Source organism: Alternaria dauci, chromosome 6 (assembly GCF_042100115.1).
Source record: "Alternaria dauci strain A2016 chromosome 6, whole genome shotgun sequence".
NCBI classification, from domain to species: domain Eukaryota; kingdom Fungi; phylum Ascomycota; class Dothideomycetes; order Pleosporales; family Pleosporaceae; genus Alternaria; species Alternaria dauci.
In genome coordinates, this window is record NC_091277.1 from 1100864 (window position 1) to 1128312 (window position 27449).

Below are 27449 nucleotides of genomic sequence, written 5' to 3' on the forward strand. Positions count from 1 at the left end.
CCCTCACGCACTCAGCGACGCATCCAGTCAAGTGTGGAGATATATGCTAAGCATCACTATGAATCTATTCCCGCTGCTGTCTCTCGTACGATGCCTGGCTGTCCGCGCGGGGGCCAGGGTCATGGAGAATGAATGCCTGGAAGACGCTAGTGACGCGCTAATCAATGGTGTTGATCGCCAGGCCTGAAGCGCTCTTGACCTTGTTCCCCACACACTCACACCACCTTCTAACCCTAACCGAGCCATGTATGCAGGCCCTCACACGTCACTATTCATCTTATTCTTGCACCATAATACCACCACGGCTGCGAATCAGCCCCAGGGGCCGCGCGACGCCTCAGTGTGGCCAAAAGCGGCCCCCATACACCTCTGAGCACCGTCTGTGGGATGGCAGCTGAAGCGCCTTTCGGCCGCATCACATTGGGTTGGACCTTTCCCGCACTGCCGGAAATTGGAAGCCACTATAACCTGACCAGGATCAGAGGCTATAGCGAGTGTCCTTATCCATACTCTGTATGTGGCTGCATGTCCCTGGTCCCAAAACCGCCCGGAGAGCTTATATCCTGTTGCATAGCCACGGCCCTGCTTACCCTTTACGAACGGTGTGAAGAATACTTAGCTGCATATGCTGATCCGTTTGAAGAATCTAAGAACACACGTCTCCGGTCTGCAGTCTGCACTCTCTGGCATCTATACACACTTTTACTCGCATCCCGACAAAGGCACACTTTTCTTATAGCCAGCATGGGCATTTGTGTCGCATGCCCTTACAAGCAGAACGGCTGCTAGTAGCTTCGGCGCACATCTCGATCTAGTCCCATGATACAAGACTGCCAAGTGATGTGGGTGGCCGACTAATACGACGTCGGCCGATCTCTGATGTCGTGCATATACCACACCGGAGTGGCTGCTCCAGGCAGCACGTGCTCGGGATGTCCATCAGCACACAAGCTTTTCCTTCTGAGCTGACTGATCCAACCACAAGTATTACTAAAACGGCAAAACCCCCATCGCAACCTTATATAGGCGGTACCCGCCCGTGGCGCTGAGCATTCTGCGAGGACAACCATACCGGGTAGGACATCTCTGGTTTTGGCCATGTATTAAACGTTGGCGAACGTGTGTGATGTTCGCAATCACAACGAACCGATTGGGTTTAGACAGTCTTGACCTAGCTCGGTAATCTCTTCACCGTGGATACCATCTCTCGAGGCTCCGTTAGATGCAAAATCAATGACCCGCCCAACAGGAAGCTCTCGGAACCTCCCTGCCGCGTGGACATGAACTTCTTCGACAAGATTTCTCGAAGAACCTCGCTGCATGGTCCTCCATTGTTCTAGTGTTTTCTGCTCGGCACAAAATTAATAGGAAGTCTTCGGTACATTTCAATGGCTCATAACATTTTTGTTGAGATATTCAGCATACACCAACTTCAACCGCTGTGCCGACCCTGGGCCCGCCCTTGCCGTATGCACGCCATCATAAGCCCTTGCTTGGCCTGCAGTTCGTTTACCCTGGTTCGGCTACAGAACTTAGGCCTGCCTGAAGGACAAGCACATACCTTCCAAAAGCTAAAGATTGGTAAGTAGGTTGATGCCGAGCTAGATAGGTATGTGGCACGAGACTCCATATCATCACACCAATACTGAGGCGTGTCATCGAATCAGCATGCTATTTTGCGCTATCGAAAGATGCACACAAAAGGGTCAGCCAGTCAAGAGTAGAATTTAATGCACGTCGTCATAGACAGTCATGGTAAATTACTGGACTGAGACACGGTTACACGACTGCACCGGCAAAGTCCCCACGATTCTTGGCTTCCTAATCTGAACACGACAGCGGCAGCTTTACGATCCTGCTGCTACCCGTATCCGTACGCCTCAAAACGCCTTTGGGCATCTCAAGTAGCTGACAGGATAGACGCGATAGACGACCTTGCCATTCAACGGTCTGGAACAGTTCCATGAACAGACACGGAATCCTTTGAATTTAAGAATCTGACTCATCGAACGATATCGCCTCATATGCACAGAAAGCTGCATACTTCGGTAATACCACACCTCTAGTCACCCTTGAACAGGCCGCGATCAGGCTATGGGATGCGGGGTGGTGTAAGCGTCCTCCACATGGCCTTCGTATTCTGTGAGGAAGTGTGAGCCGAAAGAAGCGCCATTGGAGGTTTCAATAGCCTCGAAGCTAATTGCGCGCTCAGCAGCGTCTCGAATCATGAACCAGCTCGCACATGGATAAGTGAACACAGTCCTCGCTCGCTCGACCGTCAACCTCAGCATATTTCTTTGTTGCACAATTTGGTTCCACAACAGTATTTTGCATGTTTTCTCCGATTCATCAGCTCGTTGACTGTCCAACAAAAGTTTTCACAAGTTGCGTAAGCATGGTGGTCACATTGCTAGTACTGAGAATCTTGGGATTGGAGTTCGGAGCAGTATGCCGACCGGAAATGGTTTTATAGCGCGGTTCCGCAACTCCACCGATCAAGAAGTAAAATTTGAGGGAATTGAGTGGATATGGAGTTGGAGACCGCCTCAATCAACAAATTGAGTGCCGTCAGAAGGCCCACGCCAGGCCGCGTCAACGACCACTCTCATTTACAATGTTGGTGAACAGATATCGAGACGGGTGGCCCGATGGCACACACCAGAAAGGCAGGTCGTATAGTCTGAAAGCTACCCGAGTGGGCTGAGGTTGACTCTGGACAGACCTCAGGGTGCCATCTAAGCGAAGGATACAGTAGTCAGACGCACCAGACAGCGGGCGGGAAGTGGACCTGGATCTGTTTTGTTTTTCCCAGCGGATACGCGAGACGGTGATTGCTTTTTCCAGACCCTCTTAATGCTGCAGCAGCTCCATGGATCATGCCAGTGGGAACGACAACACGACATCTTGAGCCTTGAAGATCACAGACACGTTGAGGCCGCTCTGTACTTCACTTTGACCTGCAAAGAATCAGCTTCACATGTGCAGAAACTGACTATAGCGCAGGTCGTGTACATTCGGTTCAAGTACAGCTAGTCCAGTTCAGTTGCCCCAGATCCGTGAGAGAAACGAATCGCGTCGATCTCTATGCACGGCTATGCTCCTCGTGGTCAACACAGACGAAAAAACCTCAATATGCCAATCATACGCAGTATGGAAGACGCATCTTCCCTACATTAGGTGAATTCCGTTTGGCATTAATATGACCGGCCAGACAAAAACAAAATGGCGGACATACCCGTAGGTGTAGTAGAGCCTTGAGGGCGCTAACAAAAAAAGAGCAAAGTTTCCACCTTTGGGGATGCTCTCGGAAGCCTTTCTGGAATCACAACATATCATGAAATGTTCATCAAAAATCGCAAAAGAGCTATCGCTCACCAAGCGTTGTAGGGCGAGGAACACGAGAAGGATGTCGAATGCGACGTTCTCATTGTTATCTTGGCATATAACATTCTCCAAAGCAATGCACAAAATTGCGGGTTACAGCAATATATCTAGTACTAATAGCATGTATGTATCAGTTGAAGATGAGGTTTATAGAAACGTGTGAGCACGAAGTCATCGTGGACAAGGACAAGGAAGAGGCCCAAACATCCTAAAAGAGAAAAAGAGAAACTAGTGTTATGCAAGGCAAGGCGGACAGCGTCACGGACAAGATATTTACTGCTCAGATACATATCTCATTATGGCAATAGATGGCTCAATCCAACTTACTCAAACCCCTCAAACGTACTCTCGGCATCGCTATCGCCCCCCATGACCGCGCTTCCTCTCTTCTTTGCCGCCTCCCTCGCCTCTCTCTTCCTATTCTCAATCTTCCTGTCATAGCCACTCTTACTACTGATTCTGCTTTCAGGCTTCACATCCTTCCCCTTTGCCGTACGTCTAGCCTCAACACCCCTCTTCTTGAGTAACTGTCTATCCCTCCTGCTCGGCGTAGGCAGCGCATCGAGCATCCACTGTTTGACACTCCCTTCTTCATCACCAAGTCCTCTTAACTTCTCAGAAGCGCGGATAACGTTGGCAATGAGCTTGACATAGGGGATGTCGTCCTGTGTGTAAAATGTGACCGCGACACCACCTTGGCGACCGGCACGTCCGGTGCGGCCTACGCGGTGGACGTAGCCAGCTGTGGAGGTGGGTACGTCGTAATTAACGACGCCATTTAGACCGCGGAAGTCTACGCCGCGGGCTAGGAGATCTGTGGTTATCAGAACCCAGATTTCGCCCTTTCGGAAGCGCGTCATTATGCTATCGCGGGCGGACGAAGACAGATCGGCGTGGAGGACAGCGATTCGCGAGCTACCGCCTGCTTCTGGGGGTATATCGTAGAGGAGTTCCGAGTGGAGAGCAATAGCTCGGGGTATAGTTTGGGTAAAGACTAAGAACGGTGGGCGGAGCGTCGGCTGGTTCGAGTTGGTGAAGACGGCAGTCGGATGGAGTAGTTGACGTAGGCCGAGAAGCTTGCCTTGCTCAGTAGCAGCATAAGTTAACTGGTGTGAAATGTTGGGTATGGCGGAGTCTTTGAGTCCAACGACGAGCCGGATGAGCGGTGGTCGCGGAGGAAGGTCAGATTGCGAAGCAGAGAGGGCAGCCCAGCGGTCGTTCAGGGTAGATTTTGTCAGACTCTCGATATTGGAGCCCATCGTCGCTGACCATAGACCAATTCGGAGCTTGGGATTTGTGCAAGCGTTCCATACCGCGAGCGTTTGTTCGCGGAAGAGAGCGTCGAGAAGGACGTCTGCTTCATCGAGCACAAGCTGAGATGCGCTAGGGACGTTCGCAACAGTGCTGTCCCTGCGCTTCAATGCGTTTAGCAAAGCAAGTGGCGTCGCGACTAGGATGGCGGCTTTCACAAGTTCTGCCCGTCGACCAGCCTGCTTCTTCTTTGGTGCTGTCGTCCCTTCATCGTCAGACTGAGAATCACCTTCGTCTTCTTCGGACGCTTCAGCCACGTCCTTTGTATCCTCATTTGTCTCCTCTTCTGTTTCTTGCACGACTCGCATGCCCTTCCTCATGAGTGTAGCCTTGATTGCCGTGCCTTTTGCCAGTTTTCTCGCCTCGTTGACAATCTGCGCCGCAAGCTCCCTAGTAGGGGCGAGGATAATGGCGCGAGGGCCCTCCTTGGTATCCGAGGTGTTGCGCTCTGCGAGTAGCGAGTCGATTATGGGTATCAGGAACGCCATTGTCTTTCCACTGCCCGTAGGCGCCACTGTCAGAAGATCAATGTCTCCATTGAATTCAGCACCGGACAAGCCTTGGACATCGTTTGTAACCTTGCGATCCTTGTTGCCCAGTAGCAACGGTAAAGCGCCAAGCTGGACTTCCGTGGGTAGCTTGTATCCTTGCTCTGCTATATTCTCCGCCAGACGTCTCGATATACCGTAACGTGTTCGTAGTTGAGCAAACTCGGTGAGGGGCTGTGGATAGAGGGGTTTGTTCGCATCCTTCCTCTTTTCCTTGGTTTCCTTTTCCTTCTTTCTCTTCTTCGACTTCTTTTCTTTACTTGGCTCTTCTACTTGCGTCGCGAAATCGTCCAGTATTGCGACCTTTAGCTTATGCGAGCGCAATATCCTCTTGCACTCGTCCACATTGTATGGCTCCTCCTCTATTTCTTCTGCACCTTCTTGAAGGCTGGCTTCCTCTTTGCGCTCTTGCTGCTTCTGCTTCTTCCTCTGCTTCTTGGAAAGAGTGTTTCCATTCGACTCTGCATCTTTGCTTGCAGCGCCAGCAAAAAAGTCGAGGTGGGCGGGTAGATCAGTTGCGCTCGAGGATGCGTCGACCGGATTCTGTCCCCTCTTCCTCTTGCGACTGGCGTTCGACGTCTCCGAGGGGTGTGTTGGCTCGTCGTGGCCGAACAGCTGCGGGTTTGCGACGGCGCCAGAGGACGGAAGCTTTTGCGCGGGCGACGTCTGCGCTGCTTTTGATGATCGCGAGAGGAGTTTGAACACGTTCATAGTGGCGGTCGGCCAGGAGATGTTCAGCAAGAGTGATTATTCCTATGTCCTTGGCATTACGGCGTCTTGGGTTCCTGCTGGGCAGATTGCAAAAGTTCGAGTGTCGCGCTCAGAAAAATAATTGGGCCGCGGCGATTCGGCGGAACTAGCGCCGATCATTCGAGCCAGCACGTAACCTGCCACTGCTATGCTACGCTTGGCCGTGGTACTGAAGTAGATGCATTGCCAATAATTGCACATGTAGAAAATGGAATCTAAATCAGAGGTATGTGCAGTATACAGTATCGGATCCTTGCCACCCCAGACGCACCGCAAACACACTTGCTCAGCTTCCCTGCCCGCGAAATCGTACAGTGTTTCCTTCCTCACCACCCCCTCGCACTCGTCCCCACTGTCTCTTGAACCTAGTGCATGCTTAATATGTCGTGTCGTAGCTTTCCTAAGCTCATCTCTCAAGCTCGCCCATCACACTCAGTGGTGCTCGTCCTTCTTCTGCCTGTAGCCAACAAGCTTGAATCGACCGATGATCTCGCCAACAGAGAAGAAACCAATGACCTCGGCCACAACAACACCCATAGAGTACCACTGTTCGCGGGGCATGTTCCGAACTTGCGCAAGGACGTTGGCGGGTTGCTGGGCGGCGCTGTTGGCCTCGCTGGCTACTCGGTTGAAGAGGGAGCTGGGGTTGCGGAGAGCGTTCAATGCGGGCTGGATGTAGTTCTGCATAGTCTGGATGGACCTGCGAGCAGTTAGCAATTATTCCGATATTCCAGTATGCCAAGCCGGGCTCGTGGGAGGCCTACGGTGGTTGCATGCTTCGTTGGTGGGCAATGAGCTTGCCGAGCTCAAGTCCGACCTTTCCGTAGTAAGTGGCCTTGGGGATCAGTCCTACGGTAATGTCAGTGTGTGATGGCGATGCAAGTGTCATGTTATATCAGAATGCCCGCCCAACGTCTATCACAGTCCAACCCTACAAACATAGCTGCGGTTGATACGCCACGCAAAGCCACACGGACAAGCCAATGCGCTCCACATTCTGGTATTCCAGCTCTTGGTACTAGACGCAATTCTCCCATGGCCAATTGGTCCGCTTCCCCGCCTTTTGAGATGGTGTGACTGACCTTGCACGAAGTTGACCATTCTTCCTACTCGTCCAGTGGCTTGCTGTGTCGCATTGTTGACGGCCTGGCCGGCACCCGATGCCGCCGAGCTCGCCGAGCTTGTGACCTTGGTGAGACCCTCTGATGCCTTGGACTGTGCCTTTGACGCGGTTTCCTTTACGGTGTTGGTGGCTTCGGCGGTCGAAGAGGCATTGCGGATGCCAGCGCGGCGGACGGCGAACGTCGATTGCCGTAATACGGCACGTGATGCAGCGAGAGACATCTTGATGTGAATTGACAAAGGGGAGATGGGGTGTCGCCGGTCGTCTGCTCGTGAGGGTGGATGGAGCTCGGCAGTGACGCTTGGTTTTTCAGCGGCGCACGGACGTCCTTGCCGGATGGCTCAGGGGATCAACGATGTTGGCATTACCACCTCAACAATCCCATGCTAGCCGCGCGCACATGAGATCACACTCTTCACTCGGCGCTTCCTTTACCTTCTCTACAACCGTGATGTCTTGAGCGATGCGCATTCTTTGCTATAGTATATTCTAGGTCAATGCTGTCTGATACCCAACCGACACTTCTCCAGTAATACTCCATCATGTCGAAACACCTTCACCAACTATCTCCATGGTTCTTCTTCTCCTTTGCTTGTCCCAGCATGACTCCCTTAATCAGAAAGTTCAGCTTTCGGATCTCTGTCCAGCGACTCAGCGCTCCCAACTCAAGCACACTCATTCTCCTCATCTTGCCACTCGGATTTCCAATGACAACCGCCTTCCAATCGCTGCCTCGGCCGACCTTTTCCAGATCTTTGAACTCTTGCCACGCTGCCGTGTCGCGTCTGGTTCCAAAGGTATGATTAGGAATAACCTGGATCGACTTGAAGCGAAAGAGGACCAGGATGAGCAGAACAGTCAGGGCAAAAAGGATACCTGCCGTTGTCCCCGTGGATTTCTGTGCGCCAAGATTGCGCGTCATGTTTCCGCCCACTATGGTTGCAACTGCAGCAAGAATGAACGCGATGATTTGACTGGCGAAGATACCAGCCGTGACACGGGGAAAGGACGTATAATTCGTTCTTCTTCTGCGGTCTTGTACAGCCATGCTTTGCAGCCGATGTCGTGTATTGACTCCAGGCTGCAGGTCATATGTATCGAACGTTTCCATCACCAGGCCGTGGCATTCAGCTATGGCGAGAATACTGAGAAACCCTACAGCGCCAGCGAAAACAATGGGCACAAGCCATGGTTGCGGGCGCCTAGCCGAAGAGACCGTGTACGCCATGCCCATGAGAGGAAGCGTCAGCGTGAAGATGGCGCGGCGGACGAGATGGCTTGACCAGGTAACTTGTTTCTGGAACGTCATGGAATCGGTGCGAAAGGCGCTTTTCCGCTCTCGAGAGAAGATGCCCGCTTTCGTCAGAGGAATCGCAAGCAAGGCGCCGATAGCTATGGATATAACACCCGCGCCCACCTTTGTCGGCTTCCATCTATAGTCTCGCGACAGAAGCGCACCTAGCAGAACGATCACAAGTACGACCTGTGCATAAATCCATCCCAGGTACAATGCCAAGACGAGGAAGCCCGGCTGACAAAGCATCATTGCCATGAGCTTGACACCTGCCCACACTTCTTCAAACCAATACTTTGGCCCCTCGGTTTCGATGTGCAATTTCACTTCACCCCTGCTCACACGCCTTGTGATGTAGTTCTCGTCTCTGTCATATACCTCAGTCACTGACTTCCGGAACGGCGCACGTCGCGTTTCCGAAGTCATGATATTCAAGATCAAGGCAAGAGCGAGGATCACCACGACAATGTAGAACCCCCACTCCGGTGTCAGCTTTTCGATGATTGCAGCGCCAATTTGAAAGCCGACGGCCAGAGACCCGATCCAGCACCACGACCAAATCCCCAGCCACATACCCATACCACCACCGTGACGACGGACATCGTTTGCAACAACAAACTCCTGGTGGGGGTTCTTGGACTGTAGGGAGGCCCCAAAGAGGTCGAGCAACACGGTGATGTAATTGACATTTGCGAATCCAAGAACAAGGCCGGACAGGCCACGGGAAAGTAAAAGGCCGACACGATGCTTTGCGTCTTTGTTGCGGATACCGCTGACGACAATTGCTTGGGGGAATTGGAGTGGCAAGGCAATTGCCAGAGCAGCCAGGATATACGGCTTACGTCCATGTAGAAGGGGTAGTGTCCAGGCAAAGAAGGTCGAGATAGCAAGCCCAGCGTATAATACTGCGTTGCCTACGATCGTGATGTGGTGTTCGTCTGCGAGGGAATACTGTATGCGAGGTACTTCACCCGCATAGATGCCAACGATGATGCCGAGCAGAGCTGTGTTGATACATGCAATACTCGCAGTAAGACGCTTTTTGCCTGTAGACCAATTTCGCGCAATTGGCTGTCTGCGGTGATGTCGTCGGAGACTGAACGTGTGGTGGTGTGCCTGTTCCCGTACCGTGAGCTCGGTGCCATAGGGCTTCGACGGCATGTCCTCCTCGTCCAAAGAGGTATCAGTCTCACCGAAGCCTGAGTCATCTCTTGGTTCCGGCCGAGTTTCCGGTCTAGATGCATGCTCGTGGCTTCGATGGCGGCGATTTCGATGCGCCGCAACATTTTCAGTCCTGCGTCGGCGAGAGCGACCGCGAGACTCGTCTCTGCCTACAGGACGAAGAACGAAATCGACATGATCTCTTGGTGCTTTCTGGACCAGCTTTGGCAGGAGTAGATCGCTTCGAGTGTCGAAATCGACATGGTCTCGCTCGCTTTCACGATCACTGGACGAACATGACGACGTGGACGAACCCTTTTGCTTTTGAACGCCTTGATTCGCGTAGGCCCAATCGTAGGACACTGATGCTCTTGGTAAATCATGCGGCAGACGGACATCGGGCGCAACATCATTCATCTCACCCCGATGACCGATGACAGACGGCTTTAGGTCCTTATGCCGACTCGTCGAGCTTGAAGACTCGGAGACTTTCAGAGGAAGAGCAGTTGTCATGAGATATCCAGGTCCGGGAGAAGCGTCATTTGCAGCGCTCTTCGCTCCTTCAATCATCGTGTATATTTCTCCCACTTGACTGTGATTATCAACGATCTCAGCAGCCTCAGCCGCCTCTTGCACCATACCCTCTAGATCTTCAACCATGTTGTTGATCCTCCTATTTGTAGCTGCCGGTTGGTTGGGAGATATTTGTACTCTCGATACAGTCGCAGGAGGCGTGCTGCTTGACTCTGAGGTGGTAGACTGCTCAAGATGATCTGGAACGGGCGCCAGGCTGCCAATGCGAGGGCGAGGTTCGTGAATGTTGTTTTCTTCTGTCTCGTCATCGCCTTGCTTAGAATTCACGATAGAGAGTCTCTTCTGTGGTTCTCGTGGTTGCGATATAGATGCTCGCGCCGCTCTCAATGGAGTTACGGTGTGAGTGGCCAGCGAAGCTCGACGCGCCTGGGACATTCGGTGCCTTGTTACTGGAGATGGGCTACTGGGAACCGCTGATGAGAGTCGGCGCTCAGCTGCTTGCACCAATGGCTTGTTTCGCGCCATCGGATTGCTCGTGATGGCAGGTTTCGAAGCACTCGAAACAGATGCTTTGCCGTTAGAAGGACGACTGTTTGATGACGGTGATTGAGCAGGGCTTTGATGACTATCTCCAGGCGAGCTGCATGGGCTCTCCACGGCTGTACTGTTCTGGCCATCTGTGAAGGTTGCAGCAACAGCCCGAGCAGATTTGTGGTTCAGCCAAGGAAGCCTATCCGACGTGGTACGCGGCGCAAGCTTTTTGCGCTCTGGGGCTTTGGTCGTGCTCAGGTGTGCGCTCGATACCTTTGGAGCATGGCCTTCAAACTCAGCCATACCGTAGAGTGAGGACAGCTGGGAGCGGGCTGGAATGACGATTGAGCGCAGACTTCGAAGACAGTAATCGTGCGCTGCTGCGACGCTTGAGGACCAAGTTGCTCAAAGAGTGAAGTGAGAAGTCGGTCCAGAGGGCGAGAAATATAACGAATATGAGACGACCAGCTTCAACTGCTTGCAGATAGACGCAAGCAGGGCGACGGAGGTAAAGGGTGTAGAGGAAGCTGGTCGTTGTAGAGTTGAGCCGAAAAGGATGGAAGACGTGGAAGGTAGAAGTGGTGTTGTTTGGACCTCAAGTACGCAGAAGTTAATGTCACCTGTCTCTTGTTTACTTTTCTAACGTGACTGATAGCTCTTGCTGCACACTAAGCGACTATGACTCCATTAATGTTGTGAGGAAGCTGCACTGTTCAACGACCTTACTGCAACTAAGAGCATTGTCAAGCACGTTTAGGTGGAAGAGCATGTTTCATGCATTTCATATCATTAAGAGTTTATCGCCTGGAGTACTAACTCTGTCATAGCCAGTACCTTCTCCTCTTCTAGTCGTTGCGCAACTAGTCTATATGAGTCAGTATTGCCCTCTCCAACAACGACGATTCAGTACTTACTGTAGACTGACTGGGAGACCATGTAATAGCTCAGGTTGATCTGTCGTTCATTAGTAATCGAATAAATAACCGGTGGCAAGGTGTGTGGCTTACAGGTATCATAAGCATCCTGGCAGTAGTCGCTCTGGGGCTTGTAGTCGCTGGTGTATTTGTCGACTGCTTTTTCGACGGATACTCCGCATGGGAAAGATACGGCGGCGTAGTCAACAACGTTGTAGACACCAGTATACCCAACGTATTTAAAGTCGCCATGCGCCACGCTCGAGTACGGGGTCGTGGGTGCTAACAAAGATTAGACACGGATATGCAGCAAATAGGAATGCTCAAGTTACCTAAGATGGCGTCGAGCCCTTCAACGGCCATCCACTGTTCCAGGTACTGCCGTTGTAGCTCAGATCTCTCTAAATGTAGCTTCCACATGTCATACACGCCCAGTTCTTTGGCTTCTTTGTACTGAACCATCTCGGGTCGATATGGCTCGCCTGTCCCTGCGAGTAATGATTCGACGCTTTTACCGCCATCGGCGACGAACATTCGTCCCTATACTTGTCAGCTTTGAGGCCGGTGTAGCTCAAAAGTAGCTCACCAGAAGTTCCAGCGCAGTTCCGTGTAGTTTTGGATCCCAGTCCAGAACGTCGTGTCCAGCCTTCTTCAGTTTCTCTGTTGTTTCCTTGAGAGCGCGTGTCACAGGGGGTGTGGGCAGACAGACACCATCGTTCCAAAGGACCGCCATCTTGAGCTTCTCCGGAACGTATACTGACCGCCACGGAATAGGTAGCATCTTTGGGTCTAGTTTCCAGGGCTCCGCACCGACAATAGCCTTCGAGTACATGGTGATATCCTGAATTGTCTTTCCCATGGGTCCGTTGACGCTCTGTACTGCTTCCTGGCCAGCGAGACCAGATCTACATCGCTGTGTTGTAAAGCGACCGAAGGATGGGCGTAGAGTGAAGATTCCGGTGCATGCTGCTGGGATTCGCAAGCTGCCGCCCTGATATTGTTAGATATAAGAAATGTACGTTACGATGCAGAACTCACTATGTCGGTCCCGACGCCTAAAGGACTACCCCCAAACGCGATGAGGGCTGATTCACCGCCTGAAGAGCCGCCAGACGTGACTTTGCGATTGAGTGGATTGACGGTACGCCCGAATGTGTTGTTGACAGACTCTGCCTGTATCCTGTCAACTTCCGACCCAGCATGCATGCGTGTAAACATACGATCATCATGGCTGTCGGCACATTTGTCTTGCAGTACCGGACTGCACCCAATCGCTCGAGTATGTCAACCAACGTAGAGTTGTATTCCGCTGGCTGGTTGACTAGTGAGGTGAAGCCTACGGTGCTGTCTTTTCCCTTTATATTGAAGTTGTCTTTGAGGGAGATTGGCAGACCATGGAGCGGCCCTACAGTCTTGCCAGTTCGCTGGAGATGGTCGTCGAGGGATTTGGCTTGCTGCACTGCTTCATCGAAGAAGACATCGCTAAGACAATTGGTCTGCACAAGTGTTAAGTTGATGCACATCTGCCCTGGGGTTTCTGCCATACCAATTGCTGTGCTGCTGCAGCGCGTTTGCAGAACGCGACCGTGACATCTTCGGCGCTCCATGTTTTCGACGCGATGCGGTCCAGAATCTGGATTGCGCTGCTCTCAGTAATCTCAAGCTCGTTTGCTGTAAACCATCCAGACTCCCTAGGCCATGTTGTCACGTCGAGTTGGGACTCTGGTGGTATCTTGTCCTGCGGTATGCGATAGTCGGTCGGAATGGCTTCCGCGAGAGCTGCGCGCTTCCCCGCCGCAACTTTCTCCCAGTTCGCTTCAGATGTCATACCTCCAGCCTTTCGCAACGCCAAGCTACTACAATATCGAAGAACACGAGTGAATAGGTTTACAAGGTTGAAAGACAGTTACTTGAAGCGTTTCCGTGAGTATTCATCACCCTGCTCCAATGTATTCTCCCCACTCTCGGTTCATCTGCGCCGCGGCCATCTGTCATGGTGGTCTCCAACCGAAGCCATTGGAGGCGTTGACGATGCCATTCCCCGCACCTAGACGCGCCCGAGGCAGGCTAACTCCTACCAGACATCCCGTGCTTCGGCCGAGATAGACTACCACTGGTCAAGAGGTCATACCTGCCCTGTTGAGATTCCAGATACGAACATCAAAGTTGCCGATACCGGCAATCAGCCGCATCACCAGAGAGATATGATCGGCAAAAACGCTTACTGAATATGCCTATCTCGAATCAGTCATAAGTGGCGTAGTTTCAAGCATATCTATCTTGCCACCAGGGTCTATCGGTCCTATGATACATGGGGCGTACGATGTTACCCACAGAACGACTAATACTACAAACATAACTGATAGCGGCAGCTGTTCGAAAACAGGCAGAGCCGTCTTCCGTTGCTCAACAGCACATCTATAGCGACAGGGCGCATTACCTTTGCCCTCGATCGTGCAAAAACTCCTTTCGAGATGGCCAACAGCTTCATCGCCTATCTTCGAGGCGACCAGAATGCGCCAGGCGAGCGAAAGCTGGTGCAGAAGCTTGATTTCTTCATCCTCACCTTCTGCTGTCTAATGTACTTCCTCAATTATCTTGATCGCACCAATCTCAACAATGCGTACGTTTCTGGTATGCGGGAAGAGCTCGACTTCAAAGGCAACCAACTCAATCAGATCAATACCGTCTTTACTGTAGGGTAAGTGATCATGAACCAAGAAAACGATACATGGCTTCATACTAATTGATCATACTCAGATATACTATAGGGCAGGTGCCATGTAACATTTTGCTATACTATATCAAGCCTCGTTATTTCTTCCCTGCGTGCATGGTGCGTCTCTGTCTCAAAGCACTTTGGATTTTGTGACTAATTCAATCCAGGTAGCATGGGCGGGCTTGACAATGGTCACCGCGGCCGCTCAAAAACCTCAGGACATCATGGCAATCCGCTTCTTCCAAGCGCTGTTCGAATCATCGACGTTCGTAGGAACCCACTACATTCTTGGCTCCTGGTACACCGAGAAAGAGCTGGGAAAGCGCTCTGGAATTTTCACCGCATCGGGTCTTGCTGGCACCATGATTGGCGGATTTATCCAAACGGGTATACATAGTAGCATGGACGGCCTCCGGGGGTTGAGTGGCTGGCGATGGCTCTTCAGTAAGTTGGTTTGACAGCCTGTACAACCAACACGCTAACTCTGACCCTCTTCAGTTATCGACGGAATCATCACACTTCCTGTAGCCATCTACGGTTTCATCCTCTTCCCCGACACACCAAGAAACACACGAGCGCCCTACCTCAGCGCCTCCGAGAAAGCGCTAGCCATCTCCCGCGTTCCCGAAGTCTCCGAGCGCACCCCAATGTCCTGGTCCTTCCTGAAGCATTGCTTCTCAACGTGGTACTGGTACTTTTTCGTCATCCTCTGGATTCTAGCTGGAGAAACAGAGTCGTTTAGCACAAACGCTTTGTTGCAACTCTACATGCGCTCGCATCCTACAAACGAATACACCGTGGCCCAGAACAACAATTATCCCACCGGAGTGCCCGCTGTCGGCATCGTTTCGACTCTGTTCTGGGCTACACTAACGGACTTTATGGGCGGGAAACGTTATCTTGTTGGCTACTGGATTGGCATTACTGGTATAGTAACCTCATCCCTTATTCTCGCCTATCCGCAAAACACCACCATTCACTTCGCCATGTACTACTGGGCAGGCAGCGTTTATGCCTGTCAAGCCACATTTTTCGCCTGGGCAAACGACGTATTACGCTACGAAGAAGACAGTCTGCGCGCTGTAGTCATTGCAAGCATGAACATGGGAAGTAACGCCATCAACGCGTGGTGGAGCATCGTCTTCTATGGTGCAAATTTCGCGCCGTACTTTACTAGGGGCATGTGGGCTATGATTGCTGTCAGCATTGCCATGGCAGTGTGGACGGCGGTGTTGGCGTGGATGCAGGCAAGGACTGAGAGGAGGAGGATGTTGGAAGGGGGGGTTGTGCATGATGCTGTCATGGGGAAGGGTGGAGATGAAGGGACGTTTGGGAGAGGGGCGGGAGAGAAAGCCTAGGTGCTTTACATGACGTTGTGTTACTAGTTTTAGTGTCTACTTCTCAATGAGGCGTTATGAACTCGAAGATACGCACAGCTCTCCGTGCAGAAAAAAAAACGCCTGGATAACTCCAATTTATGCGACCGTACCCTATCATCCAAAGCACAAGACCATGCCTATCCTATATCATCATCCTGCTGATCCCTTGCATTAAAATCTCTGCGAAGCCCTCGCCCCACGCATGCTGTTCATGAAATCGGCTGAAGGATCCGAGCCAAGTCCGTTCCAGCCGTTGGCACCCACACGCTGTGTCTCCCTCTGCGCCTTGGCAATCTTCTCCTGAAGCTGCGAAGCTCCGGAATCGATGAGTTGAAGCTGTGCAAGTTGGGTGTTGAGAACACGGACGACCTTGGTAAGAGGATCGTCTGGCTTGCCTGTCTTGCTGAGCGTCTGCGAGGTATTGTTGATTTCCTCAATCATCTCTGTGAGGTCCTTGTTGAGCTCATTGAGGCGATCTTGAAGCTTCTCGGCAAGTTTGTAGCTATACGGTCGTTAGTTATCTCGTAGACATAGACGGTTCTTAGGTCTCCACTTACGTCCTCTCGCGCTCCTGGTCTGGGCCGCGTAGGGTCTCGTTCTTGCCATTGACACCGTGCATCTTCATGAGATTGTCAATCTCCTTCTCGTACCGATCCAGGTACGAATCGAGCTCCTGCTGGTTCTCCTCCATCATCGTCAGCTGCCTCTCCACCTCAGCAGCGTCACGCTCAGCTTGGAAAGTCTTCGAGTACAGTTGTCGGACTTTGTCGGAATTCTCAACCAAGGCCCTATCCCACGATGCGACCGTCTCAGCCTGTAATTGGAATTCCTTCTGGTACTTGGAGAGGTCGGCGGCCCAGCGCGTGATGATCTCGTCCATGGATTTGTTCTTCAGTCGTGATTGCGCTGACGGTGCAGGCCCGGCAGTTGACGCAGCAAGTCCGCTTTGGGCTGCATTGTTTCCGGTCGTGGCTCCGAGGGAAGGAGTTTGTTGTGAAGCGGTGTTCGACGATGCTGCTGGTGCTTCACTTCCAGCGGGCTTGCTAAATAAACTGGAGGTGGTACCAGAAGTGGTGGTGGCGGCAGTCCCTGGAGCAGCGGACGAAGCATTTCCGCCTCCCAGTCCACCTCCGATGCTGGGGAACAAGGACGAGCCCGAGGATGCGGTTGTGGTCGGTGCACCACTTGTGGCAGTGGTTGTGGCTCCGGTAGTCGCCGCCGTGCTGGCAGGAGCAGCAGGTTTAGCAAAGCTGAAACCACCACCTGTGGATGCAGGGGTGGAGGCTCCTCCGGGCGAGAACAGACTGGGTGTTGCAGAGGCAGATGACGCTGCGTTGTTTCCACCTAGACTCAAGCCAGAGGCCGGAGTAGACGAAGGCTGCGAGGAAGCTGGCTGTGCGGGTGTGGCACCTACACTAAACCCTCCGAGTGGCTTCGCTGGTGTCGAGGAAGGCGTTGTGCTGCCCAGTCCGCCAAAGAGGCCACCTGCAGGTTTAGAAGCCTGTGCGTCTTGTGAAGAAGGAGTTGACTGATTTCCACCTCCAAACAGGCTGCTGGCAGGTGCAGCGGGCTTGTTCGCATCGGCCGAGGCGCCAGTGTTTCCTCCCAAGCTGAAGCCGCCCGAGGGTTTTGCAGCGGGAGTAGCGCCGAACAGGCTGGGTGTGGAAGACGATGTGGTTGTCGCTGGTGCTGCTGGCTTTGCGCCGCCGCCGAACAAAGAGGATGTGCCTCCGCTGGCCTGGTTGTTCTGCCCGAACAAGCTTCCGCCTGGCGGGGCACCAGCTGGGGTAGTGGAAGGCAGGAACGACGTCTTGTTCGTTGCGGGTGTAGCTGTTGCTGTCGAGCCTGGGCGCGGTGTTAGCAGACGCGTGGGACGTGCGAAATGGGTTTGGGAGCTAAGCACCTGCGTTACCGAATCCGAACGAGGGCGAGGAAGATGTCGCAGGTCCGCCAGTAGACGCCCCTCCGAACAGGCCTCCAGCTGGTTTTGGCGCATCTCCCTCCTTCTTTGCGAACCCAAAGCCGCCGCCAAAAGCCGGAGTCGAGGACGCGGCAGGTGTGGCACCGCCTCCGCCGAACAGACCCCCGGGCTTGGATGCAGGCGTGCTCGATGCGCCGCCGAAGAGCCCACCTGAGCTGCTGGTGTTGGCACCGGCAGAGCCAAAGAGGCCACCGCTGGCCGGCGTGCTCGACGTGTTGCTGTTTGCGGTTCCGAAGAGGGATGGCGTCGCGCTGCCAGTCGAGGGCGCAGCACCAAACAGCGACTTGTTTGGCGTGCTGCTGCTGCTGTTGTTGTTGTTGCCCTGCTGGCCGAATGTGAAGCTCATGATGGCGGTGGTGGAGGAGAGCTCTTGTGCTTGTGTTGACGGTCACGGAGCTGTTTATGTCGGCGAGATGATTGGAGACGCGCAAATGTGTGGTCGTGTCGCGCCCGCAGAGATGGTCGTGTCGGACCGCTGGTTGACGGGGTACAAGGGAAACGCGTGAATGGTTCTTCTTGTCGCGCGCATCAGCACCGTCGCAACCCAAAAGTTAGACAAACAGAGGCATGGGTCGGGCCTTGGCTTCGGTGAATTGTTGTTCCCACCCTCGCGGTGCTGCAGCGGCCAGACCGCTCGTTCCCCGCTAATCGAAGCGTGCCTGAGACAAACGACGACACGCTCAAGCAAACGGGGCGCAGCACTTGCACTTGCACTTGTACCTGTCGCCTTCGCAGCTGGCTTCTCCCACGCCCTGCCCCAAGCAACCCAATCCTCGACGCCTCGTGTATAGCAAATTCTACGTGTAAAATAACAAAACGTTGAGCATCCTCGACATGCCCGACGAGCTAGCACCGCCCCGCAAGAGCGTAGAGCTCGAGGACCCCGGCGCGAAAGAGCTGGGTAGGTTTCCCATCCTCACCTGCCCCGTACCCGTCCTAATGCAGTGCAGCCGAGTCGAGCGACGAGCACTTCTCCGATGCCTCGGAAGGGCAGCCTGGACGGTCGGAGATGACCTCGCCCATTCCCATCACGCGAGTGGAGCGAGTAGACGACGAGCCGGCCCACGGCGAGGTGCCTGGCACAGACGCATACAACATGCGCACCCAAGATGCAGTACCCGACGAGGTGGAAATCGTACCCGAGGGCGCACGAAGTCGTAGTGCCTCGCGTGTCAGCACAAGCGACAGGCCTCTGACGCCAGGAGGGACGCCCGTGCCAAAGACGATTGTCGAGAAGATCGATCCCGACGAGCCCAGCTACGGCGATGTGCCCGGCACACTGGCCCACCAGCAGCGTCTTGCCGATGCTGCGCCTGATGTCATCGTCAGAGCGCCAGAGCCTCCCCAGCGCAGCAACCCAGGTACGTAGGGCATTTCCTTGGTGCCTCCTGCGTACCGTTGACGGAAGAAGGGTCACCAACCTCGCATGACAGGTCTCCCATAAGCCCGAGTGACGGCACAACCGACTCGGCGCCCCCAGCCGATGCCCCGCCTGAGCAAGATGACGACGGCTTTGGCGATGATGACGGTGACGACGATGGGTTTGGCGATTTCGACGACTTTGAACAAGGCGAAGAGGGTGACGATGACTTTGGCGACTTTGACGATGGGCTTCAGCAAGGCGAGGACGATGCAGAGACATCATTTGACAAGCCCCCACAACAGCCTCCTGTACCTGTCCCCTCGCCAGGTCCTGTAAGTCGCAGCAATTCTAGGCCACATATACTACTGCCTTGTCCGCTTGCTATGGTGATAGTCTGACTAACCCTTCATTACACAGCCCGTCTTAGCCCTTGACCAACTCACATCACTTGAAGAAATCGTCACAGCAACACAGCCTTACCTAGATGAAATGTACCCTGTACAGGACGACATTCCCACAATATCTACCAATCCCGACGAGACCCGCTCCATATTTCTCTCAGAACGCAGCCACTCGTTGTGGACGCAACTAGTCGCACCCCCACCATTACAGCCGCCCGACTGGGTCCGATCGCGTATACGCCGACTGTTCTTGGTCTCATTGGGTGTACCTGTGGACCTTGACGAGATCCTTCCCGCCTCGAAACAGAAAAAGCTCATTCTCCCCTCAATACACATACCCGGGGATCGGTCGCCCCGCCCTTCGTCTGACGGTCGGAACAATGGCGGGCCCCTGGGACGAATCAAGCGCGAGAACGAATCCTCTACCTCTGTCGATTCATCAAGTTCCAAACCAGAGCGAAAACGTAAAGGCCCACCGCCGCCACCAGAGCTCGACATTAGCAGCACCATGCAACTATGCGCGACAACGGATGCAGCGCTGCAAGGGCTGACGGACGATGAGCTAAGAATGCACATTGATCATTTGAAGGGACTGCAAGAAAGAGCAAAGGAAGTATTCGAGTACTGGCAGAAGAGACTGGAGAGCGCACTGGGAGACAAAGATGCTTTTGAGCAAGTTATCGAGAGCCTGGTCGCACACGCTAAGAAACTCAGGTAGCCAGTCCTATCTCTTGCCATACTGCTTGTTCGTTTAGCGACAATTATCGCTCCTCAGGCAGCCTTATTTCGTGAGCTATTTAGTTCTATGTGACCAATTGTGATCCACCTGGTCTTCGTTCTTTGGTTGACGAAATCGCCTAAGAGTATTGCTATCGGTTTCCCACACAAATCGTCCTCGATATAAACAGAGGTATTTTCTCTCTCTCAAGTTTCCCTCGCAACACTCTTCTCTCACAATCTCACCCACGCAAAGATTCACGGTGCTTCTAAAAGCCTTTCACCACCACAAGACTATTACCACTACAAGACTGTCATCACCACAAGAATCTTATCACCACAAGAATCTTACCACCACAAGAATCTTTTCACCACGAGACTATTACCATTACAAGACTCTTGTCACCACAAGATTTTTACCATCACAAGACTCTCGTCACCACCAAGTCTCAAACCCCAGAACTCTCAATACTCCGAGTTCTCGGTACCACAACTCTTCACCTTGACCAGAAAAATGGCCATGTCATTTCCCACACCCGCGGCTACAACCCAAGCTCCGTCATCGAACGCACCTTACACTTCGAAATCATCCTTTCTCACAAACGGTCTAAATCCGCTCGAGACAAGTGCGCTCAACAACACCGAAGACAACTGTTGCATCTGCCTCGAGCACTACACATGCGAGGACCCTGCTTCACGGGTCACTCCATGCGGCCACATGTTCCACACACCCTGCATGATGGAATGGGTTGAGTCTGGATCATCAACATGTCCCATGTGCCGCGCGCAGCTCTTCACTCCTCCCACAAGAACCAACAAGGCGAACAACAATAACAACCCGAGGAGAGCGAATGAAAGACGTGTACCAAGTCTACCAAGGTTTTACACAAGTTTTGGTGTTCGGGCTGAGTTGCGCATGGATTCATTGGGATTGGGGTCGGGCATGGGGGGTAATTTTCAGCCGACGCGTGAGGCGCCCTTGGACTACTAGAGACGTGAGAGAGTAGGATATGGAAAGGGCTGTATTGGAAGACACGCGATGAGTCCTTGGACTACTAGAGACGTAAGGGAGTAGGATATGGAAAAGGTCGGATTGTAAGACACGCGGTGAGCCCAACGATGGGGATTTGGATGTGACCACGGCTAGTATTGCAGTCAGGTCGTTAGCCGGTTTGTTTCTGCTACAGTACGATAAGACTGAAGTTTTCTACACACATTGTACTTTGAATCCGATACATTCGTTCGGGGAAGAACATGTGCCAAGTGCGAGGGCTATACAGAATACCACAACCAGAGACACACGGTCTAGTACCTTGTTAATGTATTTCAACAAAACACTACAAGTACCCCCCGGGCTCGTATCACCGTGCGTGCCTAGTTATGCCGGTAACGCCCCAAGGTATGATGCACACATATGGCAAACTCTGTCGTCCCGTCGTGACATACATTGCTGAGACACCGAGAGAACCTTGGATGGACGGATGTGGACATAGTCGTATTCTAGTTTAGTAATTAAACTCACGGTGCCAAAGCCATGGAAGTATTTAGATTCCGCATTAATGGAGAAAGCGAACAGGTTTTGCGGATGTTGCCGATGCCTGACTCTTGATTTGATCAGTCAGCCCTCGGCTTGGTGCAATTTTGCGGGCCTGGTAGGCCAATGCGAGGATGACTTTCCTCGCCGAGTCTGCTAGCCGGGGAATGTTCAGATGTGCCGACCGGGTTCCCCAATCCTGACAGCATTGCATTCATGCAATGTCGAGTCAAAGTCGGCAAACCCAGGAAGCCGTGTGTATGGAAAACGCGTCCTCGCGTGTTTACCAAGCATGTGCCGGCTTCCGCCCCAACACGCTTGCCGCTATCAGCCGAAACCCCGGGACCCTGAGCGAAGCGACTCTTGTGCGAGCAAGTGTACCCCACCGTGCCCACCACAGCATGGCACGATAAGATCTGAGACGCATCGCCACGCTGCTCCATATTGCGATCGATGGCACTGAAACCACGGGCAAGAATACGGCGTGCGCTGTGGCATGCAGATCAAACAGGAGAGCAGGGCAGGCAAGCCGTGATTAGATTAGAGGCGTCTGCCACACTTCAGCGAGGGCGCTCACGTCCAACGTATCCCGCGTGCGCTGCTGTGCTAGGCGATGCCTGTTCCGCCCACGGTGAACAGCGAATAGGGGTAATTTGCCACATTGGTGGGTGCTGGGTGGCTTCGGTCGCACTGCCATTCGCTGCTCTGGTCGTATACTCGTACGTGCTAACAGATGGCACGCGGATGCTAGATGCATGGTCGCACTTCATTTCGCGGTGTCGGCGAAGGGCTGGGCAGGAAGCATGACGTCGGCGGTGTGCAGTGTCTTGTTTCGCTATGCTTGCGAGAGCGCGGGTTCCGCGGTGCGAGGTTCAGCAAGCGGCCGTTGGCTGCTGTGGCCCGACATGTCCGTTTTCCAAGGTCCAACTGCGCACGGGTCCACTCCACCAGGGCTGACTAGGCCTGTCACTCTGCCTCCAGTCTGCTCTCTTTCCCACCCCCGGCAGCAATTCGGGCAATAATCCTCTGGCAGAGTGAGGCAGCATATCGTAGCACGCTTCGTCGGGCTGTCTTTTGCTCTTTCCCACTCAACACAGACTCTGCCTGTCCCCGCGGACTCGTGCGCTGTGTGGCTTGCGGTTATTCTTTCACGCTGCCTAGCTTGCTAAATTCGGCGCTAGTCTCGATTGGGCGATACTGGATATCCATCCCAGCGGGGCCCCTGCTTGCGCTTCTTCGATACCTCCCAAGTTCATCGCGCGATCCATCAGTATCCTCGCAGTCGTCTGCTCTGGAAGGCTCCTAGGTCCCTCCTTTATCCCTCTCCGCCTTCCCTCCCCTTGAGACCCGCCCCGTCGCATTCCTGTCCACCTTGCCCGTTCCAGATGCGCACATAGCAGCCCTTTGAGCCTTTCACCCTTCCACCCGCCGCCACAATGGCCGCAGAGACGTACTCGAGCGTCTCAGCCATCATCCGCAACCTCGCCCGCCAACACGACCCCACGAGAGACCCCAGCTTCAGCGCACAAGTTTCGGCCAACGGAGCCAGGACGGCTGCAAATGCCATCGCGCTGCCGGGCCCAGACAGCGAGGAGAAGACGCAACTAGAGCAGGAGCTGTCGGCGCTATGCTCAAGAATAGACTTCCTCGAGCACAAGAGCAGCCATGCTGCAAACCAGCAGGGCCAGTTCCCTTTGACGCCCGCACAAGAGGCACCTGAGGATGGCGCGCTGAATACTCCAGCAGGAGGCTTCCGCAGCAGTAGCGGTCCGCCCGCCCAAGGACGTCGTGGATCCAACAAGGAGCGCGCCATCTGGGTTTCCAACTGGCTCGCCGCCAAGGAGTCGAATGGCGACCCAGAACAGCCCGCCGCAGCTCTTACCGAAGAGCAGCTCAATTATCTGCGAGTGCACTTGAACCAGCAAGCCGACCAGATCAGAAACCAGCGCGAGCACATTGGTGAGAGCCCACAGACGGCTTCTGCATGAGCCCAGGCTGACAGACAACAGACAACCTAAGCCAGGAAGTGAACAAGCAACTAACGACGCAGAGCATGGTATTCGAACATGGCATCGAGGACATTGGCGCACTCAAGAGGGAACTCGGCAAGCATCAACAGGGTACGCTCTGCCGTCTTGAAAAGGGCAACGTTGTGGCTGACATTTCACAGCCAACCTGGCTTTCCAAAAGGCACTGCGGGAAATCGGTGCCATCGTCACAGCCGTCGCCATGGGTGACTTGAGCAAGAAAGTATTGATTCATGCCAAGGAAATGGACCCTGAAATCACCCTCTTCAAGCGCACGATCAATACCATGGTGGACCAGCTCCAGGAGTTTGCCAGTCAAGTCACATTCCTCGCTCGAGAGGTCGGCACCGAAGGCAGATTGGGCGGTCAAGCCAACCTACCAGGAGTTGCTGGTATTTGGGCTGAGCTGACTGACAGTGGTACGTTGTGATTAGGGTTCCACTATCGGGCCGATGCTAACGTGTCCTGCAGTTAATGGGATGGCCAAGAATCTTACCGACCAGGTGCGAGAGATCGCCGTAGTCACGACCGCTGTCGCCATGGGCGATCTTAGTCGTAAGATTGAGCGTCCGGCCCGAGGAGAAATCCTGCAGTTGCAACAGACGATCAACAGCATGGTGGATCAACTGCAGTCATTCGCTACCCAGGTCACCAAAGTGGCTAGGGATGTCGGAACTGAAGGCAAGCTTGGTGGCCAGGCTGAGATTGCTGGCGTCAAGGGCATGTGGAATGAATTGACCGTAAACGTGAACGCCATGGCTCAAAATCTCACCACCCAGGTGCGAGACATTGCCCAGGTCACAACGGCCGTCGCACAGGGTAACCTCACACGGAAGGTCGAAGCCGAATGCAAGGGCGAAATCTTAGAACTCAAGCTCACAATTAACCGCATGGTGGACCAGCTGCAGCAGTTTGCTCACGAAGTCACAAAAATTGCGCGAGAGGTCGGATCTGAGGGTCGACTTGGTGGACAGGCTACAGTGCATGGTGTCGAGGGTACCTGGAAGGATCTCACTGAAAATGTGAACGGTATGGCCATGAACCTCACGACACAAGTGCGAGAAATTGCCGAAGTCACTACAGCCGTCGCACGAGGAGATCTCAGTAGGAAGGTCAAGGCAGAAGTTCAGGGTGAGATTTTGTCACTCAAGATTACCATCAACACCATGGTGGACCGGTTGAACACGTTCGCACAAGAAGTTAGCAAGGTCGCCCGTGAGGTCGGAACCGACGGTATCCTGGGCGGCCAAGCACAGGTTGACAACGTTGAGGGCAAGTGGAAGGACCTGACCAACAATGTCAACACCATGGCCCAGAATCTCACGCTGCAAGTACGAAGTATTTCCGAGGTCACCCAGGCCATCGCCAAGGGAGACATGAGCCGCAGAGTTCACGTGGATGCCGAAGGAGAGATTCGATTACTCAAAGACACCGTCAACGACATGGTTATGAGACTCGATGAATGGTCTCTAGCTGTAAAGCGTGTAGCTCGCGACGTAGGCGTAGACGGAAAGATGGGCGGTCAGGCAGACGTAAGAGATATTGATGGTCGGTGGAAAGAAATCACTACAGACGTCAACACCATGGCTCAGAACCTTACGTCTCAAGTGCGCGCTTTCGGCGACATCACCAACGCTGCAATGGAGGGAAAGTTCACTCAAATCACTGTCGAAGCTTCTGGTGAGATGGACGAACTGAAGAGGAAGATCAACCAGATGGTGTCCAGTTTGCGAGAAAGTATTCAAAGAAACACGGCCGCGAGGGAAGCTGCCGAGTTGGCCAACAAGACGAAATCCGAGTTCCTCGCCAACATGTCCCACGAGATCCGAACGCCCATGAACGGTATCATTGGAATGACCCAACTTACGCTCGACACGGACCTTACGCATGCGCAACGGGAGATGTTGACCATTGTTCATAACCTGGCTGGTCAATTACTTACAATCATTGACGATATCCTTGATATCTCCAAGATCGAAGCGAACCGCATGGTCATGGAAGAGATCCCATTCTCAATGCGCGGCACTATCTTCAACGCACTCAAATCATTAGCATCAAGAGCCAACGAGCGGAAGTTGAACCTCGCTTACGACGTATCCTACAAGGTGCCCGACTACGTCGTTGGTGATTCCTTCAGGCTGAGGCAGATCATCTTAAACCTGGTTGGCAACGCTATCAAGTTCACTGAGCTTGGAGAAGTCAAAGTGGCTATTTCCATGGCTGAAGAACAAGAATGCGACCCGGATCACTATGTATTCCAATTTGCCGTTTCCGACACCGGAATCGGTATCCGCGGCGATAAGCTTAACCTTATATTTGACACCTTCCAGCAGGCAGACGGGTCGACAACTCGAAAGTTTGGAGGTACCGGATTGGGTCTGTCTATCTCCAAGCGTCTCGTCACTCTTATGGGTGGTCGCATGTGGGTTGAGTCAGACGTTGGCAAGGGAAGTGTGTTCTATTTCACATGCAAAGTACGTCTAGGCAAGCCGGCAATTCAAGCCATCCAGCCTCAGCTCGTGGCATACAAGCAGCACACTGTACTCTTTGTCGATCAAGGCAATACTGGTTTCTCGGATCAGATCATCGAGCACCTCAAGACACTCGATCTTGTGCCCATGGTGGTTCACTCGGTTGAGGAGGTGCCTGAGACGACGAAGAGGACCGACATGCCGTACGACTGCGTCATTGTCGACAACGACAAGACGGCACGAGAACTTCGGATTGCGGAACGCTTCAAGTACATTCCTCTCGTCATGCTTACGCCACACGTATGCATCAGCCTCAGATCTGCGCTCGAAAATGGTATCTCGAGCTATATGACGACACCCTGTCTACCAATCGACTTGGGCAATGCGCTCATCCCGGCACTTGACGGTCGGGCCGCACCTCTAGTCTCAGATCATTCTAAATCGTTCCAGATTCTTCTGGCCGAAGACAATGCTGTCAATCAGAAGCTTGCCGTCAGGATTTTGGAGAAGTACCACCACAGAGTGACTGTGGCTAACAACGGTCTCGAGGCCTTTGAACACATTCAGAAGAAACGCTACGATTGCGTACTTATGGATGTGCAAATGCCGGTCATGGTAAGCTAGGCTCTCGCTAACGCGTGGTTTGCAGCTAACAATAGTTCAGGGTGGTTTCGAAGCAACAGCGAAGATCCGTGAATGGGAGCGTGACAACGGCATTCCTTCGACACCAGTCATTGCACTAACGGCGCACGCCATGGTTGGCGATCGCGAGAAGTGTCTCGCTGCGCAGATGGACGTACGTCGGTCCTATCTTGTTAGGTTATTGCACCTACTAACTCAGCTCTCAGGACTACCTATCCAAACCTCTACGCCAAAACCAACTCATCCAAACAATCCTCCGGTGCGCCACAGTCGGCAGCACAATGTACGACCACTCAAATGAGCCGCGCTATACAGCGTCATCGCATCTTCCCAACATTGCTCTTCCCGCCAAGGGCAACGACACTGGCGGCGCGTCATCATCATCTGGTGGACTGCCCAGTCCCGGCAAGAAGCGCCCACAGCTGGATTCACGAGGCTTCACAGAACGAGGTGGTGGGGCACAGAGTCCAAGTCTTCTGGCGGTGGACCAGACGGATAACGGCAGTGTCGAGAGAGTACGTTCCTTGTCCGCTAGTTTGTGAGTAAATTGACCCTAATATATGTGTGTTGTAGCTTTTGCTGCGGAGTCATAGTAGCTGAGAATGTGACTTTCAAGGAAGAGGAGAAGGCTTGATTAGAAGCCTGGCCACCCGTCAGCGTCATCG

The 27449-nt window shown here is 53.3% G+C and overlaps 7 protein-coding genes across 7 annotated transcripts; 3 read left to right on the forward strand and 4 right to left on the reverse strand.

Annotated features, from left to right (window-relative positions):
* Positions 1-3707: 3707 nt before the first annotated feature.
* ACET3X_006714 (uncharacterized protein) lies at positions 3708-5954 on the reverse strand (the record flags this gene model as incomplete). The annotated part of the gene is made up of 1 exon (XM_069452874.1): positions 3708-5954. The coding sequence occupies one exon, from the start codon at positions 5952-5954 to the stop codon at positions 3708-3710; it is 2247 nt and encodes a 748-aa protein (XP_069305482.1).
* A 222-nt stretch (positions 5955-6176) lies between these two features.
* Positions 6177-7389, reverse strand: ACET3X_006715 (uncharacterized protein). Its single transcript, XM_069452875.1, has 3 exons — positions 7076-7389; positions 6758-6842; positions 6177-6693 (listed from the first exon to the last, which is right to left on the reverse strand). Exons 1-3 carry the CDS (start codon positions 7335-7337, stop codon positions 6426-6428), a joined length of 615 nt encoding a protein of 204 aa, XP_069305483.1. The 5' UTR covers positions 7338-7389; the 3' UTR covers positions 6177-6425.
* A 4036-nt stretch (positions 7390-11425) lies between these two features.
* ACET3X_006716 (uncharacterized protein) lies at positions 11426-13378 on the reverse strand (the record flags this gene model as incomplete). Its single annotated transcript, XM_069452876.1, has 8 exons — positions 11426-11501; positions 11551-11590; positions 11644-11832; positions 11883-12090; positions 12137-12541; positions 12589-12723; positions 12771-13046; positions 13097-13378. 8 exons carry the CDS (start codon positions 13376-13378, stop codon positions 11426-11428), a joined length of 1611 nt encoding a protein of 536 aa, XP_069305484.1.
* A 646-nt stretch (positions 13379-14024) lies between these two features.
* Positions 14025-15627, forward strand: ACET3X_006717 (uncharacterized protein; the record flags this gene model as incomplete). Its single annotated transcript, XM_069452877.1, has 4 exons — positions 14025-14251; positions 14311-14386; positions 14437-14713; positions 14768-15627. 4 exons carry the CDS (start codon positions 14025-14027, stop codon positions 15625-15627), a joined length of 1440 nt encoding a protein of 479 aa, XP_069305485.1.
* A 192-nt stretch (positions 15628-15819) lies between these two features.
* Positions 15820-17975, reverse strand: ACET3X_006718 (uncharacterized protein; the record flags this gene model as incomplete). The annotated part of the gene is made up of 3 exons (XM_069452878.1): positions 15820-16150; positions 16206-17493; positions 17552-17975. 3 exons carry the CDS (start codon positions 17973-17975, stop codon positions 15820-15822), a joined length of 2043 nt encoding a protein of 680 aa, XP_069305486.1.
* A 488-nt stretch (positions 17976-18463) lies between these two features.
* On the forward strand, positions 18464-20111 carry ACET3X_006719 (uncharacterized protein; the record flags this gene model as incomplete). Its single annotated transcript, XM_069452880.1, has 4 exons — positions 18464-18530; positions 18580-18990; positions 19041-19324; positions 19410-20111. 4 exons carry the CDS (start codon positions 18464-18466, stop codon positions 20109-20111), a joined length of 1464 nt encoding a protein of 487 aa, XP_069305487.1.
* Positions 20112-23080: 2969 nt separating this feature from the next.
* On the forward strand, positions 23081-27384 carry ACET3X_006720 (uncharacterized protein; the record flags this gene model as incomplete). The annotated part of the gene is made up of 7 exons (XM_069452881.1): positions 23081-23603; positions 23654-23764; positions 23815-24090; positions 24143-26757; positions 26807-26938; positions 26991-27299; positions 27358-27384. 7 exons carry the CDS (start codon positions 23081-23083, stop codon positions 27382-27384), a joined length of 3993 nt encoding a protein of 1330 aa, XP_069305488.1.
* Positions 27385-27449: the final 65 nt, after the last annotated feature.